At 44.8% G+C, this 19,556-nt stretch overlaps 1 protein-coding gene across 1 annotated transcript in view; it reads left to right on the top strand.

Annotated features, from left to right (window-relative positions):
- The window catches only part of DMRT1 (doublesex and mab-3 related transcription factor 1), a gene marked incomplete at both ends in the record, with an annotated part of 110,423 nt that overhangs the window by 35,415 nt on the left and 55,452 nt on the right, over positions 1 to 19,556 (top strand). The window contains one exon of the mRNA XM_081237054.1: positions 4,079 to 4,365. Within this exon, the coding sequence (XP_081093180.1) occupies positions 4,079 to 4,365 (287 nt within the window). The remainder of the gene's footprint in view (positions 1 to 4,078; positions 4,366 to 19,556) is intronic.

The raw sequence follows: 19,556 nt of genomic DNA, 5'->3' as shown, positions 1-19,556 counted from the left end.
CAGAACCATCTGGCAGCAGTATACACACAGTACCCACAGCTTGTGATCCAAGCTCTGCAGAGATTTCTGTAGAAGCCCAACGTCTTTATTCAGTGGAATTCATTTGTATGCTCTTACTTGGTAGCCAGTCAGGGCTGTCACAATAATGCAGTCAGGAGTCACATATTTTTAGGGATAATTTATAGAGCAGTTGCTTTGAATCTTTAAACTAGTGGTTCTCCATCTTTTGAGCACATCAGAACCTACTGAAGGCTTTGTTGTAACTCAGGTTGCTGGGCCAGCCCTCAGAGTTTCTGATTCAGTGGGTCTGGGGTGGGTCCGAGAATATCCATTTCTACAAATTCCCAGGTGATGCCAATGCCACTGATTCAAGGACCACACTCTGAGCACCACTGGATTAGACACATAATTTGATGGATGTTTATTTCAGCCTTGGGAAATTTCCACTTACTGGTAGCACGCACATAAAGGCTGGGAGGCATAAAGATGTTTTGAACATTGACCAGGAATTTTAATTTGGAGCTTTAAAATACGGTTTGGTGGTTTATAAAATAAGCATTTGGTAGTTCCACATGTCCCTGGAATGGGTGCCCTCTCCTAGTGCTTTTTAAAATGTCACTTTTTGAGAGTGCTTAAACATTTAAAGAGTCTAAAATATTTAGGCATTTACTCATAAAGCTCAAATGATTTTTATTGTTTATTTAAATGCTAGTATGAATCGAAACTTTTCCAACATATATCTTAATTTATTCTTAAAGGTCATTATAATTTGAAAGAGGGAATAAAATATGGGTAAGTAGAAAAGTGATCGCATTTTAATTAATTACAGTCATCTGTAGCAAAACAAATCCTTGCTTTGACCTGATGTAGCATTTTATTTGAGGTTTACTCTGAAATTTATTGAAGCCATGCTCTTGGTACTTTGAGGATTCTGACTGACAACATTTTGTTTCTGGGTAAACTGAGGCCTGATTAATGGTCCTGACTAAAGTTATGATGTAGAAATTCATGAACCTGTGTCCTGATCTGAGAATGCTCGTGTCTTTGGGTTTCTGTTTCATTCTTTGCCTCCTACTGTATTTTGTTTTCTTTATCAAGAAGCTTGCTTTTGAAGGGCAGGCCCTAGGGCTATCCAGTGTTTTTCAACTGCAGGGATGGGGATGAACGTCTACAATGCCTTCCTAAATGCCTATGAGATTGTATACGGATGTCCCACTAATGCTTATGACTGGGTGGTAAGAGTATGTCACTCATTCCTTTTCTGATTTAAATAACTATATAACTTATTATTTTTTGTGAAACTTGTATTGCTTTTGTAATCAGGTTAACATAAAGACATGACATTGAAAACAAAAGAGTTAGATACAGAAAACCATCTATTTTGCCACTACCTTGGTGTTTAAAATAAGAGATAGACCAGTGGGAAAGTTCAGGAGGAAAGAATTGCAGGTGCCTTCTCCTGACACAGGTAGAGGGATGGAATTGGAACTTTTCATCTTGTTAGCTGGGAAGAGGAGGAGAGAAGAAAGGAAAGAGATGTATAAAGAGAGTGGCCCTGACAGTGCATCGCCAGGAGCCTGAGGTGGACGGACTTGCTACCCCGTCAGAGAAAAGAGACTTCAGTGCAGACTATAAAATGAGGCTGTAGAAACACATTTTGTTGTAGATCTCTCCCAAACCTTCCAGAGCATGCACGTGTAGTCATGCCTTCCCCACATTCAGTCAGAGGACACTTTCTGAGCACCTGCTCTGGGCCACGTGTTGCTAGTCCTGGGAATTTCTCTCCACAGGCTTCTCCCTGCCTATGTGTGTTCAGCCCTTCTCTGTGTTTTAAAAATGAAATAACAATATCTTATTACTCCCTGGAGCTTCTAGTTTTTCCTCGTATTTATTTTGATGACAGGCTACTTGAAAAAACACTGTTCATTGATCCCTTCTGCAAATATTTACCCCCAGGTGTCCCGCAGTGTGCTCAGCACGGGGGATGCACGGCAGCGCTGCTCACTGGGTCGTCCCTTCCGACCAGACAGAAGGCTGTTCACCATCAGAGAGAAGGCTCCTCACCGTATTCATCTGCTTCCTCATTGCTCACTTGCTCCTTTTTCTCTCGAAGGCTTCTGCTTCTCCAACACTGTGCTAAAACCACAGGGCCCTAAAGACCCAGCCCTCTATGGGTCTTTTCCAGAACTAATTTTGCTTGATCTCTTAGCCGGGTCGACACTTCAGCCTGCCCCTCTGCCTTCCCTGTCGAATTTGTCCTCTGTGGCCTTGCGTTCTCTCCTCCATTCTCCAGGGTTCTGGCCTTGGCGCTCTTTTCTCCTTTCAGAACATACGCTTCCGTAACAGCTCCCTCCTCTTCCCGGATGCAGCCAGCATCTCCCGGTGGTGACTCCTGGATCTCAGCTTCTAACCTCAGCCTCTCTCATGAGCGCAGGTTTCGAGTTTCTCGGCCTGGCTCCTCTCCCCCATGTCCGTGCCCCTCTGGCCCCTTGGCATGATGAAGCAGACTTACCACCTGCATCTCTGCTGCCACCCCAGGCCTCCTGCTCTTCCTCTTTGGCTTTTCCTGCGTCTCGCGTCCTGATGCCCCTCAGTCCTGCAGTTCTCTTGAGCTCATCTCCCCCCCGTGTCTGGTATTTGCAGTCTGCTGAGTCTCTCCCTGACTGCTTCAGTGGCTGCCTGGTGGCTCTCCCTGCCTCTGGGTTCTCTTCCCTTTGCTTGTCTTAAGAATTGCCATCAGTTGAACCACTCCAAAGCACAGCTCTGATCCTCTGTGCTCCTTGCTCAGATATCCTCAGTGGTTCCCACCACAGCCTGGAAAGAGTTCAGAGAGCTGGCCTGAGGCTTCCCCTCGCCTGGCTGCAGCCCGCCTGTCAGACTGGCCCTCTTTTGCCCTTTTCACAATTCTTAACGCGACAGCCCTGTCCATCACTCCCAAGTTCCCCTCCCACTTTCCTGCTTCCATCCCTTTGTCTTTGCTGCCCTGTTCTCAGTACTCTCTTTTTCTCATTTTCACCTATTTCCTGCTCCTCTTTTAAAGTACAACGCAGGTGCAGTTTTTTTCTATGACGGTCTCTGTAATTCCTTTCTAGGTTGCATGTCATCTTTCCAGCCTTTGAGTTTCCATAAAAGTTTATGGGTATTCCTGTATGAGCGTCCTTGTTATAATTTGTAATCCCGTCGTCCATCCTATACTGTAGACTCCCAGTGGGCAGGGGCAACCTGATACCTTGCAGCCATTTTAGGCACTTGGCCAACTCTTAGAACATTGTTTAATAAATGTCTATTGGAGAGATGACTTAGGAGTCCATTCAGTTGTTTATTGGAATTGACAGCTTAACATCTAGACCCTGGGTCGGCAAACTTCAGCCTGCGGATCACTTTGGCCCACTGCCTGTGTTTGTGAATAAAGTTTTATTGCAACACAACCACGCAGCAGCCTGTACATTCTGCAGAGGAATGGCCACAAAGCCTAAAATAGTTACTAACTGACCTTTTACAGAAGTTTGTCTCCCAGGGTCTATACCATTGTCCAGACTTCAGGATTCAGTATCAACGGTTAGAAGGAAGTGAAGGAAGCAGTGTTTTCTTAAACTCTTAGCCTCTTGCTTTGGCTCTCGGATATATCTGTGTGGACATACACATAGAAAGGGCACTAGGATTTTTTATTACTTTATTTAAAGTGAAATACAGTTAATTTTGTTGTAAGACTGTTGCAGACAGCCAAGTTAACTAGATTTGATCTCTAATTTCTTGACATTAGGATAGGAATGTCTAGGTAGAAGTTAGACCTGGTCAGGCTTTATGTGATTAAAATGACCCCTGCCTAAAATGTTTTTGGTATTCTCAGTAAAAATAATCACCAAGGGTCTGCCAGCTGTGCCGCCAGAGTTACGCCAGCCTTAGGAACCCTGCTGTATTCCGATCGCAGGAGCTGCAGCATGCCCAGGTGCCTTGGTCTAAAGCTCTGCGGATCTTGAGGAGGAAGGCCATACGTTGGCAAGGTTTAGAGGTGAAGTTCTGTAGGCCCCCATATTAATACCATGTTGTTTTTTTCTTTCTTTCTGTTTTTTCTTAGTAGAGGGCCGGGTGGTCATCCAGGATATTCCTGCTGTCACCAGCAGAGGGCATGTGGAGAACACACCTGACTTCGTTTCCGACTCCACCTACTACAGCAGCTTCTACCAGCCGTCTCTGTTCCCTTACTACAACAACCTGTACAACTACCCGCAGTACTCCATGGCCTTAGCCGCTGACTCCCCCTCCGGGGACATGGGAAACCCTCTCGGGGGCTCCCTTGTGAAGAACAGCCTTCGGAGCCTCCCAGCCCCTTATATGCCCGGTCAGACAGGAAACCAGTGGCAGGTAAGATGTTAGCAGGGAGTGAACTGGGTATGTGAAAACCACACACGTAAGCACACATGCACAGACGCGCACGCCCAACTCAGCACACATGGGTGCCATTATGCAAAACGTGTAGAAAGTTTTCACTCTACCCATAACATCATTTAACCCCAGAGGTTGACTGCAAGGAGTTGTAAAGAAATATGGCTGTATTTGTTTCTGTTTTCAAATTTTACCTTTCTCATCCTTCGATGTCATTTTGCATAAATACCCAGTTGGCCAGAATCAGCTTCACAAGTGGCTTATGTAAGAGGCCCCGTTTCCTCTAGCCTTATCCCCACTCTTTAGAGCAGCTTAGAAAATGCTAGTTGTGGCCTTCTGGGTGGCAGTAATCCCAGTGATGAATTTTGACCCTGGAAGGGAGATGTGTTCTGATCTGTATGTTTGCATGGAAGGAAGGTGAGAGAAGAACTAGGTCACTGCTGTGCTGGGCCAACTTGAGAGCATTTTCAGCTAGGAATGGAGGTCAGTCTTTCATGTGCTAAGTATGTGCTTCTGAAATAGTGTGCCATCAAGAGCTTTTAATATTTGGGATAAAACAAAGCATTTTGCATTATCAGGGAATGTTTATTCAGCACTGTTCTGCTTCCTCAGTTTTCACCATTTCTATCATGCCAATGTATCAGCAGCAGATTCAAGGCCTGGAAAGCATTCACAGGCTGGATTACCATGTTGTGGGAATGTGCATGCATGAGCACTTAGACTCTGCTCCTCCAAGCCCCCCTCCAACTGTAAGATACCAATTTTGAGAGAACTGTTCTCATTTTGGATGCATTTACTGTGCTTGGGCTTTCCCAGCTAGGCTTTGATTCCAGCACAATGCAATGCATGTATGTGGGAGTTTAGGGTAATTGACCTTCTTATACTCACTTTTAAAAAATGTGCATTGACGTTTTCCTCAGAGCAGTTCTATTCCATTTTGCATTTGTAGATGTGGGGAAGTTGTTGATATTCACATCACCCCATTTTTGGGGCTCTCACACTAGCCTTAGGGATCTGACCTCCTAGGCATGTTAATGTGTCAGCTTTAATTCCCCGAGCTAATCATCTTCATAAGTTTTCTATGCATTTTAATTTTAGAATCAGACTTTTTAAAAAGGCGTTGGAACTGAGAGGTGATATGAGTGTAAAGGAAATGCGATGATTTATGGATCTTCCAGCTGGACCCCTACAGACCTTTCAGAGTGCCAGTTGGATTTTATGATTTGGGGCAGGTTTTAGGTTGATTTCTGTTAGAGACTCTCCTCTAAGAAAGGAGAAAGAAGTATCTTATGGTTCTTAAAAACCAGCTCATCCTACAGACTCCCATGAGCCAGGGACTACTACTGGAGCATCCTGGTTTTCTGGCTACTTCCAGCCTTTAAGGAGAAATTAGGGAAGGTCTCTGAACCTGTTGGCTTATGAGGAAAAGGATGAGAAAGAAAATTCTTAAGTGTCTTATGAAAGAAAGAGAGCTCACGATCAGCTGCATCAGAAATCTTCTAAGTTAATTTACCCTCCCACTCTGTCAGGATCTTTCCAATGGTGTAAGATGGCTGACACACTAATGTTTGTTCTTAACTCCACCTGGAAGACCTGGGGAGGGTGTAGCAGAAGACTTGGATTTCCTTGGAGGTCTCTTGCCAAGGTCCACCCTCTGGGGGACCAGGGACAGCCAAGAGGAGACATTCTCTTGGGCAGCAGCGTTGCCTGGTTTTGGAGCGCTGCCTCAGCCGCTGTGTACAAGGAGAGATGCCCCTAAGGGCAAGTTCTTATACCCCTGCTGCCAAGGGTGAGAGGAAAAATGTTACCCAAACTTTCTTAGTCATGTGGGGGGCCTGCAGTTTTGATGCTGTTGGTGCCTTCTCTAGAACCACCGCTTACTAGACTGGAGAAAGGGGCCCCTGGTTAGAGGCCCAGGAGAGAAGCCGAGGCCTCATTTAACATAAGAGTTTGTTTTCAAGGAGGTCTGGGCTCAATCTATTTCCTAGCCAGTTTTCACCACTGGTAATATATGCCCATCTAACGGATTATTTTGCAGAAGTAGGTCCTTCTCTGCTACTGTGGTTGATGCCTGTTCCTCTTCGTCAGTAATAACACCCACCCTGATAGTTACCATTTGTGGAGCAGTGAATCCTCCCCACAGCCCTGGGAGGCAGATGGTATTGTCCCCTTTTTACAGGTGAGGACATGGAGACTCAGAGGGCCACCACAGTCACACAGTCACCAAATGGAGAGCTGGAGTTTGAATCTATAGCTGTCTGGCTCCAAAGCGTGTTTCCCAGCACTGTCTGGTTAACACTGGGTCTGCAACAGACTCAGAGCTACAGAGATGGCCATCAGTTAAGTACGAATACTGACACCCTCTTTAGCTCTTTAGGGCTTGGAATTGCTACCTGTGTCCTTTGCTTTTTATTGGGGGTCTTCTTGGATCCCTCTTCTGATTGTCTCTCTTCACTTGTGGAGGTTAGAAAATAAGCACAAAGTTCTAGAACAGTGCTGAGGTATGGTCACTTCAGATAGTAGAGAACAGAGCCCCTGACACTTCCCTGAAATTCTCAGTCTTGGCCATTAGTGTTTAAAATATGCTGAATTCCTTGCAGTTTGGAAGTTGCTTTTGGAATCTGCGTACGGATTTTCTTCTTCTCTCTTTTTTTTTAATTTATTTTTTATTTAATTTATTTTTGGCTGCGTTGGGTCTTCGTTGCTGCGCACGGACTTTCTCTAGTTGCGGCGGGTGGGGGCTACTCTTCATTGCGGTGTGCGGGCTTCTCATTGTGGTGTGCGGGCTTCTCATTGTGTGCGCAGGCTTGTCTTTGTTGTGGAGCACAGGCTCTAGGCACGTGGGCTTAGTAGTTGTGGCAGGTGGGCTCAGTAGTTGTGGCTCGCAGGCTCTAGAGCGCAGGCTCAGTAGTTGTGGCGCGTGGGCTTAGTTGCTCCGCGGCATGTGGGATCTTCCCGGACCAGGGCTTGAACCCGTGTCTCCCACATTGGCAGTCGGATTCTTAACGCCTGTGCCACCAGGGAAGCCCCCAGATTTTCTTTGAATGTGATTTCATAAAGCATATGTAGGCACCCCTGCACTGTGTGTGTAACATGAAAGGTGATCCAAACAATTGAGATAAGGCGGCTTGACCACATGGCCACTCCATCCCTTCTAAGTCTGACTCAATATATTTCCTAGCCAGTTTCACCATTGGTAATATATTCCCATCTAACAGATTATTTTGCAGACATTTTACGAGTCTGTGGATTAATCTTGTAACCAAACCTGGTACCGATCTTGATTTACAACCTTATAGTCACACCCACAAAAATTATTTCTCTTGGAAATAAACTCTAACGTTAAAAATAGAAGAGCCAACATCCATATAAGCCATCATTTTGCAAAAGGACTGGTGAAAGTCAGTCCAGTGATGGTCAGTCAGTCCAGTGATGGTCAGAACCGAAATGGATCTTACAGAGGTCCCTTTCACCCCCATCCTGCTGCAGGGAAGACTGAGATCTGGAGCTGGGGGATCTGCTCAGCACCCACAGCACCCACAGCTAGTTGATGACAGAGCCTTGTCCAGAAACCAGGCCTGTAGATTTAGGGAAACAGTACTGTGTGTTTTGAGACACATGGAGTCTGGTGCTTGGAGTTCTATATTCAATTCTAACTTGTGATTTAACTGTTGTGTAGCCTTGAGGAAAATACTTAACCCTCTGAAACTCAGTTGTTTTGTCTGTCAAGTGGGCATAGTACCACCTTCACAGAACTGTTGCATGAATATATAAGGCAGCATAATGACTGAAGTGTATGTGGAAGTTTCTGTGTGTACCAACAAATGCTATACTGATATTAACTTCTTGTGAATTTATTTCATTAACCATTATTTTCTCTTGGCCCTACCCTTTTCTGAAATCTATTTAATTTTCAGCCTTTTGTTCATAGGTATTTTAGTTAGCTACCTCCGATCCGGTGGGGTATACATAATGCACATTTTTGTTATTGTTGAAAGACCATGACGTGTGAATATGGACAGAGTATGAATGTATACAGAATAATTTTTATCAGGGATGGGGAAGAATTTGATCTACTTAGGAAATTGAAAACTGGAAGCATAGACAAAGATTATGGCGTAAAATATGTTTATTAAGATGTGTGTTATAAAGAAGTATTAAATAGAAAACACCTACAAATAATACCTACAGCCAATGTTTAAGGGATAGGAACTGTGCAGCTCACTTTTTCACCAAGTCACTATGGCAGAGGTATAGGGAACAGTGATCTGGGGCAGGGCCTCCCCCTGACCTTGCTATTCCTGTTGTTTCAGGAGGGCGCCCTGGCTCTGCTCTTCAGACAGTACCTTGCCCCCTTCTGGTGGAAGCCTCCTGGGGAGGGCAGGGGAGGGATCCTCTCTTGGTTGTAGCCATGCTTTCCTGTCTCCTTTTGGAAGGTGCCCCATAGCTGCACCTGGAGGGCACTGAGCTGGTCTCTCTCACTGGACCTTCCCCCTAACCCGGTCTGACCCCAGCTCTACCTGAAGGGCCTGAATCTTAGGTAACATCTCCTCCATCTACTGTCTTGACTCTGTTGCTAGGACCTGACTTCCCTTCTAACTCTTCACCAGAGCGATAACTTTCATGTTATCCTCCTTCCCTTGCTGCTTTGGGTAACAGCATGTTTGGGGGGAGCAGCATGAAAAGTTTTCAGAACAAATAGCTCCTTTGTGATTCCTAGAAAAAATAGACTCTCGGGGCTTCCCTGGTGGCACAGTGGTTGAGAGTCCGCCTGCCGATGCAGGGGACACGGGTTTGTGCCCCCGTCCGGGAGGATCCCACATGCTGTGGAGCGGCTGGGCCCGTGAGCCATGGCTGCTGAGCCTGCGCGTCCGGAGCCTGTGCTCCGCAATGGTAGAGGCCACAACAGTGAGAGGCCCGCATACCGCAAAAAAAAAAAAAAAAAAAAAAAGAAAGAAAGAAAAAAAAAAGAAAATCGACTCTAGTGGAGATTGTCATAATTTTTTAAAGCCAGACTTCTTAGAGATTAATGGGGAGGGTACTGAATTATTTACAAAAAGAAATCATTTATTGCAGAGTTGAGATTTCCTGTAAGTCTCCCTATAAAGTCATGCAAGCCACAGATAATTATTGAGCACCTACTAAGTACAAAACCTAGTTAAAAAAAATAAAAAGCTAGAGCAGTCAACTGGGCCAGCATCCCAGAATCCCAAGGCTCTTTCGTGTTGATGCCCTGCATGCATGCTGAGAGCTGCTTTAATTGCTTTGGGTCTGTCTCCAGCCTCTGGAGATTTGTGGCCCAATCATAGATTCCTGTCATGTTGTGAAACAGGAATAACATTTGTGACACTGGAACAAACTCACGATGAATGGCTGGTTCCACTGACCAGCAGCTCAATTTCACTTCTGCATTTAATTGCCTGCAAAAGCTGTTTATTGCCTGGTACACTCCTTCAAGGCAACATTACCTCTTAAATAAACATGTTGTACCAGGTTGACAAGGGAGAGGTACATATCAAGTGAGCAGAAATAAATATGGAAGGACTCTGAGCTGTATCTGGGATCTCCTTTCAGTCCCCCTGGTGGGCACCCCCTTGACTGGCTTTTCTGAAGCTTGTGCCACCAGAGGTGGAGACAACCCGTTCCAGCCACAGTTGGGGTGTGGTCACATGGCAGCAGAGGTGATTCCTTCCTTCTGGTCATTCTTTGGGGCTCAATCTGAAGTGTCTCAAGATATGGTGGCCCATTTATGATTATGCACCTCACTGGAATGCATTCGATTATTAAATAAACATGCATCCAGGTCCCACCAGGGGCTAGGGATCTACCACTGAACCAAGTGGACAAAAATGCAAAAAGTAGTTCTTGGGGGAAGGCTGTTATCACCTGGTACATGAGAAGGAGGTTGGGGATCATCTAAGTGCCCTGGCTTTGAAACTGAGACACAGGCAGGCAAGAAGTAAGAATCTGACCTAGGCCTTGGAGCACAGAGAACGGGCGCCCCTTGTGGGCATTACTGGGATGCGGCCCGTCAGGGCACTTGTAAACGCCGCCCCTCTTGACTGTGCTGCCTGCCCCCTGTTGTTCTCCATCCTGTAGGAGCGGCCTGTGGGGGCCCTGGTTTTCACACTGCCTCCTCTTTTTTTTTTTTTTTTTTTTTTGTGATACGCGGGCCTCTCCCGTTGCGGAGCACAGGCTCCGGACGCGCAGGCTCAGCGGCCATGGCTCACGGGCCCAGCTGCTCCGTGGCATGTGGGATCTTCCCGGACCGGGGCACGAACCTGTGTCCCCTGCATCGGCAGGCAGACTCTCAACCACTGCGCCACCAGGGAAGCCCAACACTGGCTCCTCTTTTTATGAGCATGGTTCAGTCGAGCCTGTTGGCTCGAAGAGCTAAGAAGTGACTTCTGGCGCGTGTGCAGTGTGGGCACAGCTGCAGCGCCTCCACGTCTGTGCCCTAGGGTCTCCCAGGAGGGTCCAGAGGTGGGGTGGGGGGATAGGAAGCCAAGGCGTAAACCGCACTCCCACTCCCAGGGACACAAATATAGTAGCCAACCATTAATTAGTTAAACCATTAATTTTTAGTATTTCTAAATTTTAAAAAAACAGTATGTCAGGGAGAAGGTAGTAGAATGCAAAATCCACATCAATTTTCATGACGAAGTAGGGGACTTCAGATAAATTTTGTGCTCACCTCAGGCCAGTAAGCTGCACCACCAGGCCCCCGGGGTAATGTGCATCTGGTCACCTCAGACTACTGGGTGATGCTGGCTGAGAAAGAGCAAGTGACTCCCTGAGGACCTGGGGCCTTTTTTCTCTGGGTGAGGTGCTCTCTCTACAAACACTCAGGTGATCCACTAGGCTGCCCCTCCAATCCCATCGCCCTCTTTGTCGGCTGAATAAACTAGCCCTGGTTTCCCTTCTTAGAGCAAACTGGTTATTGGCCACTATTTGTTGGTGAGCAGACACTGACAGGCTTTTTCCTCTGGAAAGAAAAAGTTTTCAAGCATGTAGAAGAGGAATTTTTAAGGCTGCGTTCAGTTTAAAGCATGTAAAGGAATCTCTTTCCTCAGGAAAAGGAAATTAAATTAGATGTGGTATTTGCCTTGGGCTATTAAGGCTAACCGCCCCCCCCCAATTTGTTTTTTAAAAGGGAATTACAGAGACATACATTTCTGTTGATGTTGCTATAATGTGGTGCATTTATTTTGTATCCGTCTACTTTTGTGAACTCTGTTAATGCTAATAATTTTATAGGCGCTTATTTTAGGGTTTCTAGATTAGATAGTCATTTCATAGAAAAATATTGATACTGACATTTTTCTTCCCCCTAAATACCTCCAAGTTCTAATTTATGTTCTTAGTGAATTATTCAGTTTAGATACCAGTGGTAGACAGCTGGTGTCATCTTGTTCCTTATTTTACTGGGAATGTGTTTTGCACTTCACTGTCCTGAATGCAGGCTGTTACCTGTGCTGGTTTACAGAGAAATGAGGAAAAAAAGGACAAGGGTTTTTTTCTTACAGCTAAATTATTCAATTCAAAAAATTGTTTTTATCGGGCCCGTCCCTTTCCAACACTTTTTTAATGAAACGAGGATTTTTTTTTCATAAATGCCCTTACTTGGCAATATAAAAAGTTGGCGACTCTGTTCCTGTCTCCTCTGCCTCCTTTTTAAAAAGTTATACTAGTCCGAAGACCAGAGAGAGTCTGCAAACCAAGGCACTGGCATTGTGTCACCATGACCACAGCGGGATTCTTTGGGGTCTTCAGTGTGCTGTCTTTAGCAGCTGTCTCAACCTCACTCTTTGCAGACAGGGTGTTGTGGTCTTTTCCTGTCTTTTAATCTCAGCCCTGTTAACGCTTTTATGCTAGTTCAGCATTTTGTGGGGCTCCCTCACATGCACCCCACGTAGGTCCTGCTTTCTGAGACAGTGAGGACACAGGGATTGGGCTTCCCAGCTCAAAAGACCAGTCTTGGAGAATCTTCCATTTAAATGTAAAAGTCATTACAGACCACAGGAAGTTTAAAGCCAGTGAAGTGAAGGTGTCAGGCTTCCCAAAGTTTGGGGTGGCATTGCCTCTACTATAAACTTTCCCTTAAATCGCCTGTCAAGTCTTAGCCACATCTGCAATCTTCTCTTCTGAAACATAATTCCTCATTAGGTTCTTCTCATTTAAGAAGAAATAATAAACCCAGTTCTCTTGGGCCTTTACATCATATTCTTACACCTGCAGGAGACAAGCTTTGTTGGCCAGGCACCGGTGGGGCAGCAGTGGGCCTGGGCATCCTGGGAAGCCCCCGGAGCTTTGCAGCACAGGAATGCAGTCCTCTCTTTCTGTTTCTAAACGACCTCCTTGTTGACACGCACTGTCACAGAGGAATTGCTATTTTGTCACATTCTAGATGAGTACCAGCCATGGGCACCATAGGCATCATCTGGTTTTTATTACACCTTTCCTGGAAGGAATGGTTGTTTTCTTGCACAGATTATGAAAGTTGAACGATTTGCATGCTTTGATCCTGCAAGAGGGCTGTTGTTTGCAAGAACTGGTGCCAGCGATAACAATATTCTTGGTGACTCTTGGTCTGGAACCAAAACTAAGGGAGGTAGTGGGTATTTTAGAAGCTGAACACAGATGGTGAGAGGTGGGGCTGAGGAATGCTCCTTCACTACAGCAGTGCACACAAGAGTCATTTTTGCAGAGTATTTTGGTTAAAATGTGGATTACAGAAGAAAATGGAACTGGCCTCTGGAAACCTGGGCACTGGCAGAGGCAGCTCTGACTCAGAGAGGATCTCGGGGAGAGGGTGGGCCCTGGCCCTCCTAAGGGATTCTCAGCCCAACTGAAGCAGTCCAGTAGCATCCCAGGAAATCCAGATGGAGGGTAACCTCGGGTCTTAGCACCCTTTGGGAGCCTCCAGTGATTCCTGGGCCGTCCTGCAGGGTCATTTCTATTCTTACATGAGTTCGGTTTAATCTGGACTGAGTTGGGAAACCCTGGAAAGGGCTGGTCTACTCCAGGGACTACTCCATGATGCAGCTGAAGGCAGAAGGAAAGACATTATCAGTCTCTTGTGAGGTCGTTACACAATCCGATCTCTGACACAGTAGCACCAGGTTAGTAAATGATACAGTCCTTTGGGGATTCTGTAATCTGCTTGAAAATTAGATAATTAGGTCACAGTTTTTAAAAGCTTTCAGATTTGATTTAGTTAGGCTGCTGGCCAAAATCTTATCTATTTCCATTTGCCTTTTTAGTTTACTTTTTTTCCTAAGTAGATGTGAATATGATATAAAATTAGTTGCTTTTCAGAATGCTTATGTGTGTGCATGAGTGAGTCTCAGATTTCTTGCGAGTCCATATTTGTGTGGCCTGGTAAGTGGCCCTCATTAGTTGGATAAAGACCAAAATCAAGGGAATGCATAATAGAGGCTGATTTGCCCTATATTTGGAGATATAGTAGGAATATGGTAGTAGAAGAACAAAAAGAGTAGGGTTATGAAAAATGTCCATATTACAGAGTGTGCATAAGAAACCCCTTCCTGTATTTATCATTCATACCTCGAGTGCCAGCTCTGTGCCTAGCCCTGTGCTAGACTGTCCCCTCCAGTGCCAGCTCACAGTGGGTGGGTGAGAGAAAGGACACATGTAATTCTCTGATCGCTCCTGTGGTCAGAGTCTGGAGGTTCCCAGGGAGCTGTGGTGCTTGTGGAAGGTGAGCCCTGTGCAGTGCTGTGCCCAGGGACGAGGCGAGGCGGGGTGAGGACAAGTATTTTATCATTACTGTCGTTTAGCACTGCCGCTGCCTGGTGATAATTAGAAGCAGGTTGACTTCGTGAGGTTTATGATTTTAAAAAGTTCTCTAGCTTTCCGGGTAAGATGGCGGAAGAGTAAGACGCGGAGATCACCGTCCTCCCCACGGATACACCAGAAATACACCTACACGTGGAACAACTCCTACAGAACACCTAGTGAATGCTGGCAGAAGACCCCAGACCTCCCAAAAGGCAAGAAACTCCCCACATACCTGGGTAGGGCAAAGCGGAGAGATTCCCGCACAGAGGATCGGTGCCGAGCGGCACTCACCAGCCCGAGAGGCTTGTCTGCTCGCCCCGGCGGCGCTGGAAGCTGAGGCTCGGGCTTCGGTCAGAGCGCAGGGAGAGGACTGGGGCTGGCGGCGAGAACTCAGCCGGAAGGGGGCTAATGAGCCACAGCTAGCCGGCAGGGAGTCCGGGAAAACTCTGGAGCTGCCGAAGAGGCAAGAGACTTTTTCTTCCCTCTTGGTTTCCTGGTGCGCGAGGAGAGGGGATTAAGAGCGCTGCTTAAAGGGGCTCCACAGACGGGCGCGAGTCACGACTGAAAGTGCGGAGCCCAGTGACGGGCGTGGGACGCTGGGGCTGCTGCTGCCGCCGCCAAGAAGCCTGTGTGCGAGCGCAGGTCACTGTCCACACCGCCCTTCCGGGAGCCTGTGCAGCCCGCCACTGCCGGGGTCCCGGGATCCAGGGGCGGCTTCCCTGGGAGAACGCACGGCGCGCCTCGGGCTGGTGCAACGTCACGCCGACCTCTGCCGCTGCAGGCTCGCCCCGCACTCCGTGCCCCTCCCTCCCGCCCGGCCTGAGTGAGCCAGAGTCCCCGAAGAGGCTGCTCCTTTAACCCTGTCCTGTCTGAGCGAAGAACAGACGCCCTCCGGCGACCTACACGCAGAGGCGGGGCCAAATCCAAAGCTGAGACCCAGGAGCTGTGAGAACAAAGAAGAGAAAGGGAAACCTCTCCCAGCAGCCTCAGAAGCAGCGGATTAATGCTCCACAATCAACTTGATGTACCCTGCATCTGTGGAATACATGAATGGACAACAAATCATCCCAAATTGAGGAGCCAGGAGTCAGTGCTGTGCCTCTGAGGTGGGAGAGCCAACTTCAGGACACTGGTCCACAAGAGACCTCCCAGCTCCACATAATATCAAACGGCGAAAATCTTCCAGAGATCTCCATCTCAACACCAGCACCCAGCTTCACTCAACGACCAGCAAGCTACAGTGCTGGACACCCTATGCCAAACAACTAGCAAGACAGGAACACAACGCCACCCATTAGGAGAGAGGCTGCCTAAAATCATAAAAAGTCCGCAGACACCCCAAAACACACCACCAGACGTGGACCTGCCCACCAGAAAGACAAGATCCAGCCTCACCCACCAGAACACAGGCACTAGTCCCCTCCACCAGGAAGCCTACACAACCCACTAAACCAACCTTAGCCACTGGGGACAGACACCAAAAACAACGGGAACTACGAACCTGCAGCCTGCAAAAAGGAGACCCCAAACACAGTAACATAAGCAAAATGAGAAGACAGAAAAACACACAGCAGGAGAAGGAGCAAGATAAAAACCCACCAGACCTAACAAATGAAGAGGTAATAGGCAGTCTACCTGAAAAAGAATTCAGAATAATGATGGTAAAGATGATCCAAGATTCTATTTCCAAGATCCAAAATCTTGGAAATAGAATAGACAAAATGCAAGAAACAGTTAACAAGGACCTAGAAGAACTAAAGATGAATCAAGCATCGATTAAAAACACAATAAATGAAATAAAAAATACTCTAGATGGGATCAATAGCAGAATAACTGAGGCAGAAGAACAGATAAGTGAGGTGGAAGATAAAATAGTGGAAATAACTGCTGCAGAGCAAAATAAAGAAAAAAGAATGAAAAGAACAGGGGACAGTCTCAGAGACCTCTGGGACAACATTAAACGCACCAACATTCGAATTATAGGGGTTCCAGAAGAAGAAGAGAAAAAGAAAGGGACTGAGAAAATATTTGAAGAGATTATAGTTGAAAACTTCCCTAATATGGGAAAGGAAATAGTTAATCAAGTCCAGGAGGCACAGAGTCCCATACAGAATAAATCCAAGGAGAAATACGCCAAGACACATATTAATCAAACTGTCAAAAATTAAACACAAAGAAATCATATTAAAAGCAGCAAGGCAAAAACAACAAATAACACACAAGGGAATCCCCATCAGGATAACAGCTGATCTCTCAGCAGAAACTCTACAAGCCAGAAGGGAGTGGCAGGACATAATTAAAGTGATGAAGGAGAAAAACCTGCAACCAAGATTACTCTACCCAGCAAGGATCTCATTCAGACTTGATGGAGAAATTAAAACATTTACACACAAGCAAAAGCTGAGAGAGTTCAGCACCACCAAACCAGCTTTACAACAAATGCTAAAGGAACTTCTCTAGGCAAGAAACACAACAGAAGGAAAAGACCTACAATAACGAACCCAAAACAATTAAGAAAATGGGAATAGGAACATACATATCGATAATTACCTTAAATGTAAATGGACTAAATGCTCCCACCAAAAGACACAGATTGGCTGAATGGATACAAAAACAAGACCCATATATATGCTGTCTACAAGAGACCCACTTCAGACCTAGAGACACATACAGACTGAAAGTAAGGGGATGGAAAAAGATATTCCATGCAAATGGAAACCAAAAGAAAGCTGGAGTAGCAATTCTCATAACAGACAAAATAGACTTTAAAATAAAGACTACTAGGAGAGACAAAGAAGGACACTACATAATGATCAAGGGATCGATCCAAGAAGAAGATATAACAATTGTAAATATTTATGCACCCAACATAGGAGCACCTCAATACATAAGGCAAATACTAACAGCCATAAAAGGAGAAATCGACAGTAATACAATCATAGTAGGGGACTTAAACACCCCACTTTCACCAATGGACAGATCATCCAAAATGAAAATAAATAAGGAAACACAAGCTTTAAATGATACATTAAACAAGATGGACTTAATTGATATTTATAGGACATTCCATCCAAAATCAACAGAATACACATTTTTCTCAAGTGCTCATGGAACATTCTCCAGGATAGATCATATCTTGGGTCACAAATCAAGCCTTGGTAAATTTAAGAAAATTGATATTGTATCAAGTATCTTTTCCGACCACAATGCTATGAGACTAGATATCAATTACAGGAAAGGAGCTGTAAAAAATACAAACACATGGAGGCTAAACAATACACTACTTAATAACAAAGTGATCACTGAAGCAATCAAAGGGGAAATTAAAAAATACCTAGAAACAAATGACAATGGAGACACGATGACCCAAAACCTATGGGACGCAGCAAAAGCAGTTCTAAGGGGGAAGTTTATAGCAATACAATCCCACCTTAAGAAACAGGAAACATCTTGAATAAACAACCTAACCTTGCACCTAAAGCAATTAGAGAAAGAAGAACAAAAACATCCCAAAGTTAGCAGAAGGAAAGAAATCATAAAAATCAGATCAGAAATAAATGAAAAAGAAATGAAGGAAACGATAGCAAAGATCAATAAAACTAAAAGCTGGTTCTTTGAGAAGATAAACAAAATTGATAAACCATTAGCCAGACTCATCAAGAAAAAAAGGGAGAAGACTCAAATCAATAGAATTAGAAATGAAAAAGGAGGAGTAACAACTGACACTGCAGAAATACAAAAGATCATGAGAGATTACTACAAGCAACTCTATGCCAATAAAATGGACAACCTGGAAGAAATGGACAAATTCTTAGAAATGCACAACCTGCCAAGATGAATCAGGAAGAAATAGAAAATATGAACAGACCAATCACAAGCACTGAAATTGAAACTGTGATAAAAAATCTTCCAACAAACAAAAGCCCAGGACCAGATGGCTTCACAGGTGAATTCTATCAAGCATTTAGAGAAGAGCTAACACCTATCCTTCTCAAACTCTTCCAAAATATAGCAGAGGGGGGAACACTCCCAAATTCATTCTATGAGGCCACCATCACCTTGATACCAAAACCAGACAAGGATGTGACAAAGAAAACTACAGGCCAATATCACTGATGAACATAGATGCAAAAATCCTCAACAAAATACTAGCAAACAGAATCCAACAGCACATTAAAAGGATCATACACCATGATCAAGTGGGGTTTATTCCAGGAATGCAAGGATTCTTCAATATACGCAAATCAATCAACGTGATACACCATATTAACAAATTGAAGGAGAAAAACCATATAATCATCTCAATAGATGCAGAGAAAGCTTTCGACAAAATTCAACACCCATTTATGATAAAAACCCTGCAGAAAGTAGGCATAGAGGGAACTTTCCTCAACATAATAAAGGCCATATATGACAAACCCACAGCCAGCATCGTCCTCAATGGTGAAAAACTGAAACCATTTCCACTAAGATCAGGAACAAGACAAGGTTGCCCACTCTCACCACTCTTATTCAACCTAGTTTTGGAAGTTTTAGCCACAGCAATCAGAGAAGAAAAGGAAATAAAAGGAATCCAAATCGGAAACGAAGAAGTAAAGCTGTCACTGTTTGCAGATGACATGATACTATACATAGAGAATCCTAAAGATGCTACCAGAAAACTAATAGAGCTAATCAATGAATTTGGTAAAGTTGCAGGATACAAAATTAATGCACAGAAATCTCTTGCATTCCTATATACTAATGATGAAAAATCTGAAAGTGAAATCAAGAAAACACTCCCATTTACCATTGCAACAAAAAGAATAAAACATCTAGGAATAAACCTACCTAAGGAGACAAAAGACCTGTATGCAGAAAATTATAAGACACTGATGAAAGAAATTAAAGATGATACAAATAGATGGAGAGATGTACCATGTTCTTGGATTGGAAGAATCAACATTGTGAAAATGACTCTACTACCCAAAGCAATCTACAGATTCAATGCAATCCCTATCAAACTACCACTGGCATTTTTCACAGAACTAGAGCAAAAAATTTCACAATTTGTATGGAAACACAAAAGACCTCGAATAGCCAAAGCAATCTTGAGAACGAAAAATGGAGCTGGAGGAATCAGGCTCCCTGAGTTCAGACTATACTACAAAGCTATAGTAATCAAGACAGTATGGTACTGGCACAAAAACAGAAAGATAGATCAATGGAACAGGATAGAAAGCCCAGAGTTAAACGCACGGACATATGGTCACCTTATGTTTGATAAAGGAGGCAGGAATGTACAGTGGAGAAAGGACAGTCTCTTCAATAAGTGGTGCTGGGAAAACTGGATAGGGACATGTAAAAGTATGAGATTAGATCACTCCCTA

Source organism: Mesoplodon bidens, assembly GCF_964165515.1.
Source record: "Mesoplodon bidens genome assembly, chromosome: 6".
In the NCBI taxonomy this organism is placed as follows: Eukaryota; Metazoa; Chordata; class Mammalia; order Artiodactyla; family Ziphiidae; genus Mesoplodon; species Mesoplodon bidens.
Note: the sequence above shows the minus strand (reverse complement) of the source record. Positions and strands in the feature narration are given on the sequence as shown.